Here is a 12,982-nt window from a genome sequence, read left to right on the forward strand (position 1 = left end):
GGCTGGTTTGTGATGCAGAGTGCCACCAACAACGTGGGTTTGATTCCTGTGCCGGCAGAGGCCTGCCTTCTCACCCTTTTAGGCGGGATTCTGACTTCGAGGCATTCATTCATAATCCCACAGACAGGAGCTTCGCACCATTGGCTCTTCAGCCAAACACAAACTCCAAATGTCTGAACCTGCAGTTCCTCACGTACTGAGCAGGATTACGACTGCAACAGCACTTTTTATCATCAGTAGGGTAAAACCTGAGGTGTGGCGATCCTTAGGTAAAAATCACCACCAATTAGCTCGCAAAGGGGAGAGCAGTCGATAGTCATTTAGTGACTTTACCTGAGGAATTACTGCAGCAATAAATTGGGGTTGAGATGATTGGCCTTTTCACAAATGCATATTCAGCCAATATTTATCCACTTACATCACTTGGATTGAAACTTTGCTGTGGCACCAGTAAATTGGCACCATGACCATTCGGTGGTCCTCAAAAATGTTTAAACGTGTCCACATCTCTTTAGCAGATAATTTTTCATATACTAGAGAGTGTATTTACCCAGATACCTCTTGTGCCTTCAGAATGTTATGTAACAATTTCCTCATCTGCATTGCATTACATCACAATACATCTCCTTCATTGGCTGGAAATTCTGACGGATGGAGAAAGGGGACAGGATTTGGGTGCCCATCCATTCTGCATCTTTCCAAATTGTGGACTTTAAATGTCAGAGAATGCTCATATATCTAATTCCTGGACCATCATCCTAAATATGAGTTCTGATGTGTAAATATGAGGTCATCTGACTGTGGAGTTCATCATAGTATTTCATCTTGTATCCACGTGGGAAAACAGAATGATAGAGTACCAATAAAAATAATATTGGCTTAGAAATGCTACATGATGAGTTATGCCAGTTATATAATAGATGGTCTGGGGAGGTACTTACAAGCAAATTTTGTGGGGCAGCTCAAGTGTATAAAGGAGTAATGATTGGCCTAAAATCCAAATAAACAGGAATAATCTCCTAACAAACATGAAAATTAGAGCACATCCCTTAAAAAGGCAGTCTTGGTCGAAGATTGGAGCAACAGACTGAGCAGTAACAGGAAAGTAAGATGGAAGGAGCAATTTTTGCCAGATGGGCAGGGCAAGCTGATAAAATCACACAAGAACTAAGAAATGGGTTTCATGCCCAATTTCTTGCCTCTCGCAATTTTACTGGCACTGGATGTCTGGTGCATTCAGCCTCTCGCCCATTTCCATTGAGAGGCTGAATAAATTATATATTTATTTTAATACTCATTTTCATGCGATTAGTCAGGCTGGGACACGGTTGTCTGGGCTCACTTGTCTTTGTGGCCTTGCTGGGAGAGGTTCTCTCCAGCAAGGATCATGTATGGTCCAACAAATAGGGACCAGTTGTGTTTTGTCTTGCCTGTAGAATCAAAGGCCATTCAGGTCCCTCCAGGGGTCAAAGGCAATGGGGAGTGCCCCTTGGGTAGTGCCAGCCTGGAACACTCGCATTGCCTAGTGGGTAGTGCCGGGGACAGAGCCTTCAGGGACTGCCCGATCAGATAGGGAGGGCTGGCTGTGACTCTGCACATGATTGGGCGGGGGAGGCTTTCTCAATCGGATGTAGGATCCTGGGATAGTTGGGGGGGTGGGTTCATTTAGGCTGGTTGCAGCAGTAGAGCGCTGAGAGATCTCCCAGACCTGCCAGCTCTCTGCTGGCTGCCATTGCACATGTGCAACCAAAGGTCTATACGTGCATAATGGCACCCTCTGCTGCTGCAGCAGCCTTTTTGGTGAGTTAAGTCCTGCCCACTCCCTCTACCGTCTAGAAATGGTCTAGTCCATTTTTTCCTTCTCTAAGTGCATAAGATGTGCAATTTGGACTCGTCTAACAAATGGATCAGAAACTCTCCTGTTTTCACGCTAGGTAGGCACTTTGAATTTGTTCTCATAAACTTGTCCTGGAGTGTTTGGCTCAGTCAGCTTGATAGTATCTACAATTTTATAAGAATATCTAATATAGGAGAATTATAGAAGGCACAAGCAGAAAAGATGGCATAAGTTTGAAAAAATAATCAGGAAAGACAGGTTACTCATGCCGTGAGAAGTGGCACTGGCACGATGTGACAAGTTTTTCACACCCCAATCCAATGCTGGAAAATGTTGATGATCTGATCAGAGTAGGTAAGGTAACATAGAGCTACATTACCTCTTCTTCTTTTGGCATCAGCACACTGTTCACTCTGTAAAATTAACAGTTATACAGCAAACCCTTCAACGTATAACCTTGTCAACATGGAACTGACTTGGGATGCCTCAATTTGCCTGTCTATTTTATCAAATAGCAATGACTAATACACATCCCCACAACTCCTTTCTCACTTGCACAGGGTAATGCCATCATGACTCACTCAGTTCTTCTGGTGCCAACTGGTCACTTCAGCTCTCATTGCAACTTTCATGGGGTGCAACGAGGCCAGTATTTACTGTCCATCTCTACTTACCCTTGAAGTGGGAGCTCCCTCATCAGGAATACCTGGGAACAGACTTAAGCATGGAAAACAGGCAAGCTGAGCAATCCATTCAAGAGCCTGCTGCCTGCCACATGTTTCTATCCCATTCTTAGCTACTATCTCCTTTTCTGCAGATCAACCATAGTAATGGGGTGGGCCATGCATGATGGTAAAGTAGGAAAAGGATGATGAGGAGGAGAAAAGTAAGAACAAGAGCACACCTATCTTCCTGTGAACGAAGAGGATAACTCAGAGGATGAGACAGGAGATCAGTTTGGATTAGAATCCACCCATGAGTTCCTGCACAAAACCCCTGCCCACTCTTTTACCACCCCAACCCTTTCAAGCTTCACCCCTGCATCACTTGCCTCTTCTGCTCAGATTATTTCATCTGGAGAAACTGGATAACATTGGTGAGGAAGTGGTATCGGTTGATTTCTCGCAGCATGAGGCTGCTGGAAGAGGGCATTGAATAAAGATATGCCATCTTCCCAGTGGAGGCTGAGGAGAAGGCTGCCCATCACTAAGTCCAGAGTTCTGCAACCTAATAAACATGACTGAAATCTGCAACTTTCACTCTTTTCACTATTCTGTCATGGGGTCACTGCCCAGGCCAGCATTTATTAACCAACCCATTATTGCAGCAATATCAGGGAAACTCTGAGTTTTGTTTTGCAGGAATAGAAGCACAGGTTACAGCTTTGATAACAACAGGGCAGAACTAGACAGTGTCCTGTCTACCAGCTTCACATGATAAATGTCTATTGCTAATTCTATCATCAAATAATGTAGCATGTGTCACCTAGAAAAGCTGAAGATAGCATAACAATGGATCACATTCCAGGCTTTTGTAATTTATGTGCTTGTGAATCACTTTTCCTGTCATGCCATGAACCTACACAGTGCTGCTTTGAACCTGATTTTTTAAATAAAGTTTAAGCAAAATTAACAAATATGATCTTATATTTTTTGCATATTTTTCTTCTTTGGAAAGTAGAAAATGAAAGTTGAACAAGATATTGGATTCAAAAATATAACAAAATATTTAAAAATATACATTTAAAGAATTAAACATCTTCCATTTGAGATATTGCAGTCTATTTCAAACTTTTACAGCGCACCTTAGTTGTCAGACTAATCTCCTTTTCTTTTCTGGGGTTGTAGAGTTCCTCCTTGTCACTGCTAAACCACGTGTTTCAGGGTGCTGAACCCCAGAAGATCCTGGGCTCTCGGTCGGAGGAAGATGCGCGGGAGAGCAGCCATGTAAACTTGCAGCGTGGGTAGATTGTTCAGGCACAGGTCCGGTGGGCTTTAGTGGCTGGAGAGATGCTTGGGAGAAATGCTGCTGCATGGACAGACGCATCTCTGAGATGTTTTGAGCCATTTCCTGGGTGTGGAGGACTAACTGCTGATTCTGCAGCACCAGCTCTCTGGTGTTCTGAGCCACTCCCTTAGTCTGCTGAGCCACCTGATGGGTGTGCTCCGCAACTAAATGAGTTTCGTGAGCTAATTCCCGGGTGGCTTGTACGAGGTCCCGCATGAGGGGCTGGAATCCTTCCCAAAAATCTTTCAAGAGTGCAGTCTGCTGGTTTTGAGATGTGAGCAGTTGCCTATCAAACTCATTCACTAAACTGGCCTTGGGTGGTGGGCATGGATCCCTGTGGGAAGGGTAAGCCTCTGGTAATGAGGGTGACACAGGAGGGGAGGATGGGGATTCCGAGGCTGGTGTCCAACTTCTTGCTCCATCTTCTTTGTAAATGGCTTGTCTTGCTGATGAGTTGGCTTCCTCTGCAGAGGATCCTCCTTCCTCCTTTACTGGAAAAAATGCAATCGGAGGTTTTCGTATTAAATCCCCAGAGCTACAATACACTCAAATTTTAATCAATCACAACTGCTTTGTAGCAGTAAGTTACTTAAAAATGAGCTTTAAAAGTTAAGCTTCATTGTCATTTAAGATGCAAACAAAGTTTCAATTATATTGCTTTATAAGTGAGTCTTTGGCAGGTTCAACACATTGAATAGCATAACGTAAAACATTTATTGTTATCACTGTCAACCATTAGGGAAACTTTCACAGTGTTTGTTTATTTTATAGAAACATTTAACCAGCATTTCAATTAGAAATCGATACCTTTTTGGTCTCATGTAACTGGCAGCATGTTAAATCAGTGCAATCTTCTCAATTTCGACACACTTCAAAGTGTCACGGAAGAACAATATTTCAAACAAAATTATCCCTTTAAGGGTTAGAAACAAAACCAAGTCAAGTTTCCAAGCATTATTATGTGTTTTTGGCTCCAAGGTTTATTGAGTTGTCTACATGATTAGATAGCAACCTCTCAGTTTGTAGAACATTTTCACCTTCCAACATTCTACCACCATATCTATAAATATATTTGGTATTATTAGATGTAGCTGCTGACTGTATGTGGACCCTCAAATAAAAGGTTTCCAAATAGAGGAACAGGCAAATTAAAAACAGAACTAACTCTCAGGAGGCTTTTTCCAACACTTTGTTTAGGCCATATTCTCTGCAAAGTTTGTCTTAAGTAACTAAGTACATTCCAACAGAACAATGTATTGCTAATTAAGAAAATAGCAATCGATTAAATCTTCTAAAAACAAAAAAAAATTCAACAAAAATTATTCCATGGTACTCTGACCTGGCCAATATTCCTCCTCCAAACAACACTCAAAATAAATTAGTGGGCCAATTTTAATTCCTGTTTGTGGATATTGTTATTTAGAAATTGACTGTGGCATTTCCATGCACAAGGTACCATCTGCACTTCAAATATAATAACCACGTAAATATTTTGGGATGACCGAAGGATGATGTAATGAACTATGGCATGACTTTCCCAAAATAATTCAGAGTGCGCAACTGGTGAGAAAATAGGAGCTTTGCCCACCTGTTCTTTTTTGATGAGCTAAGTTTCATAAATTTATGAATTTTGTGCAATGCAGAGGCTGTCAGGTGATTCGCTCCAGTAAGGGTGGAGCCTAATCCCACTGGAGAGACCGGCAGCAGAATGCTCGGGGGCCATGGCACATACGCTAATATCCCACTATATTGGAGGATTATTAGCTAGCATTGTGGCATGGTGGTTAGCACTGCTGCCTCACAGTGCTAGGGCCTAGCGTTTGACTCCCAGCTTGGGTCACTGTCTGTGTGGAGTTTGCACATTCTCTCTGTGTCTGCATGGGTTTCCTCCAGGTGCTCCGGTTTCCACCCACAGTCCGAAAGATATGCTGGTTTGGTGTATTGACCCGAACAGGCGCTGGAGTGTGCTGACTAGGAGAATTTCACAGTGACTTCATTGCAATGTTAATGTAAGCCTTATTTGAGATGAATAAATAAAATTTAATTTTATTCCCCCCCCCGATTGCCAGCCACGACACCCGGACATCAGCAGCCTCCCGATCGCTAGCCCCAATTACCTGGTGGCCAGCCCCAATCTCAAATGGCCGGCCTTGATCTCTAATCCCATCCTCAGCGGCAAAATTCTTCTTTCCTACCCTCCTACCTCCCCTATCTAATCTCACTTTGTGCCCTCAAAACCCACCCCCTTGGCACTATACTGTGCCACACTGTCAATGCCAGTATGCAGGCCGCACTGCCCAAGGGGCACAGCCTCGCACTACCCCCAACCTCCCAAGAGGCGTCAATGGCCTCTGATCCCACCAGCGAGGACATCATGCCACATCCCCATTGCTGGGGAACATCTGTGATCTCCGCTGGTGTGGACCTCCACAGGCAAGGTCGGAACCTAAGTGAGCCTAGACAATATTATCCAGGGCTCGCTAAACAGATTTAAATGAGCTCATGAATATCAAAATCAGCCCCATGCTGTTCCCCATGCAAAGGTGAGTGGCTTGGGAAGATTTCCATCATTGGCCTCCTACTTACATTTCCTGCCCCGCTACTTGGCGCGGTGGGGCAGGAAAATCACACTCTATATGAAAAGAAGATAATCTTCCTTCAGAAAGAACCTGAAGAAGGTAAAAACTTTCTATCCACTTATTTTAAATTCATATCATCCCATCTATATAATCCCTATGCATTATATATTTTAGTGGCAAAGTGAAAATAATTGTTTGAATAACATGGCACCTCAATTGGGTGAAAATATTTCCAATAGGTTAACGACTCTTGCGAGTGCAATGATCAATGTTATCTCGGTAAATACAGCAGCTACTCTGAGCCAATGATATCTCAAGAATGAGTTGAATTGTGGTAACATTGATTGAATGTTGAATCAAAAATGCATCATAGGATCTTGAACAGTACCTGAACCACCAGGATTATGGCTTAGCACCTTATCGAAAGGCTAGCACCTCAAAGAATGCAGCCATGCCTTGGTGATGCACTGGAGTGGTAGCTGAGATGATGTGATCAGGTCCTGATGCGGTGCTTGAACACAGAATCTTTTTACACAGAAGCAAGATGAGACTGAGCTCCATACCTGGCCCTACTGGAGCCAAATCTGACTCACTCAATTCACACCATTGTTAGACATTTCATTTAAATGCAGATTCAATTTCTTCTTAACTAAGCAAAATAATTTGCCAGGTTTTGACACAGGAGCTTATAATGCCCTTGCGTCTCCCAGGCCTTTGTTTGAATCCAAACTTGATTGATGTGTTTTAAGTCATTCCATGCTAGTAATTGTAAGGATATGAGAGGGCAGCATGGTAGCATAGTGCCATGGACCTGGGTTTGATTCTTGGCTTGGGTCACTGTCTGTGTCTGCGTGGGTTTCCTCCGAGAGCTCAGGTTTCCTCCCACAGTCTGAAAGACGTAATGGTTAGATGCATTGGTCATGCTAAATTCATCCTTGGTGTATCCGAACAGACGCCAGTGTGGCGACTGTGGGATTTTCACAGTAACTTCATTACAGTGTTAATGTAAACCTACTTGGAACTAATAAACAAATTTTAAACTTTACTTTTAAGCTTTTTGGGAAGTCTGAAGCCAAGGAAGAATTATGCAGTTTAATGATCCTAACACATCCATCGGGAAAACATGCCCATGAATTTTGATGCATTCTAAATTATAAAATTTATAATTATAAATATACTCATCTTGTTGCTGTGGTCACTGATTCGAGACAAATCAATGACAACTCAACTTTACTTTGTAAATTTGTGCAGGTGCCTCCAGAGTGGTTAAAAACTGGAGTGGTTAAAAATGGGAAGTGGGGCCATTCACATCCATTTAGTAAGATGTACTCTTCTCAGAGCGGGATTCAAGCCTGCTGCTTGGGCTGAAGAGGATGAGTTTTAACCTGCACCTTATTCGTGCCAAATCTGATCCGGCAGCAGCTGGGGAACACAGAGTGCTCAAAATGGGGAATAAAGTGTTCCATTCACTTGCACTGAAAGCTCTGACCTTGATAAGAACACAATTCTTAACAAACTAAAAGGAGAGAAGAAGAAATGGATCCATTTACTACAGTCTGACTGTACTTTGCCAAGTTGCCTTTAGTTTTTGTGGTTAACAAGAGCTGGGTGAGAGAGATGATTGCTTTTTGTACTTGCGTCTGGGAAGAAGCTGATTTGCATTGTGTGTGTGTCTTTTTTAACCTGTCAGTCCAGCTGGGAGTATGGATCCTGAATCCATCTGTTTCCAGGGCAGTTGTGTTGGGGATACTTCCATTTCCGGTGCAAGATGATACATTTTCAAGTTTTGTGTTTGAAATTATTATTTGGATCAGTCAATTCAAATCTAAATCTTGACACATAAAAATACCAACACAGAAAGTGGTTATTTGGCTGAACCAATCCATCAATTTCTACACTGAGGAGCCACTGAAAGAAAAACCTGCATTTGTATGGCAAGTTTCATGGGTGTGGGAGTCTTTTGGCACAGTAGTATTGCTCTGGGTTGAAGTCCCACTTGTTGTCCATGGAAGGGGTGATTCAACGGACTGCTAATCAGTTTAACAATCCTTCCAGCACTTCCCACCATCCCCCAATGAGAAAAACTAAAATCAAAAATGAGCTTGGAACATCCCAGAGTGCTTCACAGACAATGAATTAAGTAAGTTAACTTTATTTATTCGTCACAAGTAGGCTTACATTAACAGTTCAATGAAGTTGCTGTGAAAATCCCTGAGTCGCCACACTCCAGTGTCTGTTCGGGTAACACTGAGGGAGAATTTAACATGGCCAATGCACCTAATCAGGACATTTTTTGGACTGTGGGAGGAAACCGGAGCACCCGGAGGAAACTCACGCAGATGCAAGGAGAACGTTCAGACTCCGCACAGACAGTCATCCAAGCCGGGAATCAAATCTGGGTCCCTGGAGCTGTGAGGCAGCAATGCTAACCGCTATGTCACCGTGTTGAATTACTTTTTGAAGTGCTACTGCTGTAATGTAGGAAAAGTGACAGCATAAAACATACACTTATTATAACGACCTCCTAGTGAGTGGGCTCATATCAAACTTAACAGTTCAGCTCAAATATGATCATGTGTATTTGTGAACGTAATGATTAATTTCAGACGATAATTTAATTTAGTGACCACTAACTTCTAACTTGGGGTGGCATAATAACGCCAGGGACGCTGGTTTGATTCCCAGCTTGGGTCACTGTCTGTGTGGAGTCTGCACATTCTCCTGGTGTCTGCGAGGGTTTCTTCCAGATGCTCCAGTTTCCTCCCACAGTCCCGAAGACATGTTGGTTAGGTGCATTGCCCATGCTAAATTCTCCCTCAGTGTTACCTGAACAGACACTGGAGTGTGGTGACTCAGGGATTTTCACAGCAACTTCATAGCAGTGTGAATGTAAGCCTATTTGTGACACTAATAAGTAAACTTTAAAAATTTTCACACAACAAAATCAGATTATGTTTAGAAGCTTTACAGAGATTAATTGAAGGGAAACACTTACTTGCCCTCCAATATGGAAAGTCCACGGGATCAAGTCCCCCCATGCAAATTATGGACTGAGGGTGAATGACCTGCTGGACTCTCCATTCCTGCGGGGTTAGGCCTTCGGCTCCACATGGTCCGACTTGAATTTGGTGTGCCTCTCGTGCCAAATTGGCGACCTCTTTTGTACGCCGCATAAGGTCATCCCAACGTGTCTTGATGGCCTTTACGGACCTTTTGACTCGTGAGACTGCATTGACCTTGGCAGTGATATCTTGCCATATCTTGTCACGATCTCGCTGCGACAACCTATGGGCACGACTGAAAAGTTGATCCTTATGGGTGGTCACCTCAGCAATTAATACTTCCAGCTCCTCTGAGCTGAATTTGGGCAGTCTCTGTCTCCTCTGCTGCTGTTCTGCCATTTTGCTGAAATCTGCAAACTCCTTCCACCACGTGGCTGCCTGACTCCCAGCAGAATATTCATTTGCATGCTGTCAACATGCCCAAAAGCTTCTGTGGCAGATTCTGCAATCTGAGCAATTGGACCACTTTGCCAAGTATGCACATGGGTCGCGAATTATCAGTCGTTCCGCAATTTTTTCCGCAACGTCAAACTGCATTTGCGGGAAACTTGCAGCAAATGGGCCTGTGTTTGTGTGCAGAAAAAGAGGAAGGAGTTTGGCTAGTAGGCGGGGAGAGGGGGGGTGCAATCGCAATTTACGGCAAGGTTTCTACTAGCTTGTAGCGAGCTGTCTGCAGCATATTTGCATCGCATTGCTGCTTATTTTTGCTGAGCCGCTGTTTCCTTTCCTGGGCTCCTACCGCCCTCTACTGGAGGCCATGGCCACGACTAGAAGAACGGGTCTGCGCCTGCACGTCCCCGGGTACAGCGAGTCAGTCTGCACCTGCACACTGCCGTACCCGGAGAGTCAGTCTGCACTTGCGCACCCCCGGGCCCGGAGAGTCAAGCTGCACTGCGCATCTCCAGGCCCGGAGAGTCAGTCTGCACCTGCGCACTCCCGACAAATCAATCTGCACCTGCGCATTTCCATGCCCGGAGAGTCAATCTGCACCTGCGCATCTCCAGGCCGGGAGAGTCGGTCTGCGTCTCCGCTGATAAAGATGGCGGCCTTAGCAACGGTGGTGACGGTAAGGAGCTATTTATCGCATTGCTGAGGCTCGGCGTGAATTTTCTCTGCTGTAGCCTCTGAATAAATTCTCTCTCTCTCTCTGACAGGCTGGAGATTGCGGTCGCATATCGGATTGTGTGTTGGGGCAGCAGCAGGTTCCTGTTCCCGGCCACAGACAGCCGGGCGGGAAGGCAGCCTTCAGCCGGGAGCTCCGCAAACTCCGTCTCCAGTGAGTGTAAACTCTCCCCGGGTCTCAGACACAACATTGTCAATGTGCGGCCGCGCTGAAACTCCTCAAACTCCTGTAGTTAAAAAGAAGGCTTTGATTAAATTCACTCTACCTGATAATGCCATTCGGCCCATAGCCTCTGTATTAGCTGAACACAAGATATCCCATTTTTCAATAATAGAAATACAGGAAAGTAATGCTGATGCTGAAGAACTGAAACAAAAACAGGAAGTACTAGAAAAACTCAGTTGCTATGACAACTCCTGTTGTCACCATCCAGCCGTGAAGGTGTCTCAACATAGGGCACCGGTTTGTGGTGGTGTATAGATTTGTTTACAGAAATGGTGTGAGGAGCCACACGTGAGAACACTGACCAGTTCAGCTATAGTACTTAGTAATGACTATTTATTCCAATACAGAAAAATGGTAGTTATGGGGAGAGGGCGGGAATGTGGAACTGAGCCACGACAGATCAGCCATGATCTTATTGAATGGCGGGGCAGGCTCGAAGGGCTAGATGGCCTACTCCTGCTCCTATTTCTTATGTTGTGGAGATGCTGGTGTTGGACAGGGATTGGCATAGTGAGACATCTCACAACACCAGGTTAAAGTCCAGGTTTATCTGGAATCATGAGCTTTTGGAGTGCTGCTCCTTCATGAGGTGAGTGATTACCTGATGAAGGAGCAGTGGTTCCAAATAAACCTGTTGATCTTTAATGTGGTGTTGTAAGACTTCTTAAAATATAGAAAAAGACACATATTCTTGAACATGACTATAATGACCTAAGACAGTTCCATTTAAGGAATTATTAAACACACACACAGTTTGAGTAGAAATGACCCTTTTTGATTCAAAGTGCACTTGAGGTCTCAACTCTTTCAGGACTTCCCTCAAACAACAACCAATTCAATAGATCTATAAGTAAAAGCCACCTATAGTTATTGTATACAGTTAATCTGGGAAATGTCCCTTGGTTCAGAGAAGATATGGGTTCTAACTGTCTCCACAAAGGTTTCTGCACTCATGCTTTTGGTCTGTTAGCTATAACCAGCTTACAGGCTGTAGATGGAAAACTTGCCACTCAGGCTGCTAGATGGAATCTGCCACACTGCTTCTGTGAAATGTTTGCCAGTTATTTAAAAAAAAGAAAATGCTGGAAAATCACAGCAAGTATGATAGCATCTGTGGAAAGAGAATAGAGCCAACAATTCAAGTCTGGATGACCCTTCACCCGCGCTGAAGACAAAGAAAATAGGATGGGATTTATACTGTAAGGAGATGGATGGTGGGTGGAGGAGAATTGTGGGGGAAGGGTTGTATAACTGACCAAGATGTCATAAACAAAAAGACAAAGGGAATGTAAGGGTGGCACAGTGGTTAGCACTGCTGCTTCACAGTGCCAGGAACCTGGGTTTAATCCCTGCCTCTGGTAACTCTGTGGAGTTGGCACGTTCTTGCCATGTCTGTGTGGGTTTCCTCCATGTGCTCCAGTTCCTCCCACAATTAGAAGGCGTATAGATTAGGTTGTTTGGCTATGCTAAATTTACCCTTACTCTTGGGGGATTAGCAGGGTAAATACATGGGGTTATGGTGGTACGGCCTGGGTGAGATTGTTATCAGTGCAGAGTCGATGGGCCAAATGCCATCCTTCTGCATTGTAAGGATTCTGTTCTAAACTAAATGATGGTGATAAAGGCTGAGAATGGTTGCTGACTAGAGGAGTGAGGGGAAACTGTATTTGATGGTGGTATCATTTTGGAGTAGGCAGTTTCTGATTCCAGCATCTGCATTATTTTGCTTTTATCTAGTTAATTATACTATTGTTTTCCTTTGACACCTCTGTGTGTATGCACTGTCTGTCCCCCTCATCTTTAGCTCTGAAAGAGATTAACATATGTATGCCTTCCCTGGATGGTGCCTACCCAAAGTGTTTTCCATTAGTAGGGTGGTGTATTTTTGAGGTCTGTCTACAACAGCTAATTTTGTTATTGGGACTCGCGTTCTAGGAAATGCTATTTGGAATGTTAGTTTAACCTGCTGGTTTCATGGTACTGTGGAGTGAGAAACAGTTAGGCTTTCAGTCCCTATGACTGCTTCAGAACCATCTTTCAGTCCTTGGTCTGTAAGCCTATATCTTCTGACATTAAATATTCATCCAAATATTTTTTTGAATGCCGTGAGTGTTTTTGCCTCTACTCCACTCTCAGGCAGTCTTCAACA

General features: G+C 43.9%; 2 protein-coding genes across 3 annotated transcripts in view; one reads left to right on the forward strand and one right to left on the reverse strand.

Moving 5' to 3' along the window:
* Nucleotides 1-3,558: 3,558 nt before the first annotated feature.
* On the reverse strand, nucleotides 3,559-10,098 carry LOC145343458 (uncharacterized). The gene is made up of 2 exons (XM_080189701.1): nucleotides 9,419-10,098; nucleotides 3,559-4,335 (listed from the first exon to the last, which is right to left on the reverse strand). Exons 1-2 carry the CDS (start codon nucleotides 9,822-9,824, stop codon nucleotides 3,650-3,652), a joined length of 1,092 nt encoding a protein of 363 aa, XP_080045827.1. The 5' UTR covers nucleotides 9,825-10,098; the 3' UTR covers nucleotides 3,559-3,649.
* Nucleotides 10,099-10,490: 392 nt separating this feature from the next.
* The window catches only part of ccdc112 (coiled-coil domain containing 112), a 34,490-nt gene continuing 31,998 nt past the window's right edge, over nucleotides 10,491-12,982 (forward strand). For both annotated transcript variants that reach the window (XM_080188989.1, XM_080188987.1), the window contains exons 1-2: nucleotides 10,491-10,551; nucleotides 10,640-10,761. In XM_080188989.1, the coding sequence (XP_080045115.1) occupies nucleotides 10,525-10,551; nucleotides 10,640-10,761 (149 nt within the window). In that variant the 5' untranslated portion in view covers nucleotides 10,491-10,524. The remainder of the gene's footprint in view (nucleotides 10,552-10,639; nucleotides 10,762-12,982) is intronic.

The sequence above is a fragment of the Carcharhinus amblyrhynchos genome, chromosome 5 (genome assembly GCF_965287045.1).
Source record: "Carcharhinus amblyrhynchos chromosome 5, sCarAmb.v2.hapA, whole genome shotgun sequence".
In the NCBI taxonomy this organism is placed as follows: Eukaryota; Metazoa; Chordata; class Chondrichthyes; order Carcharhiniformes; family Carcharhinidae; genus Carcharhinus; species Carcharhinus amblyrhynchos.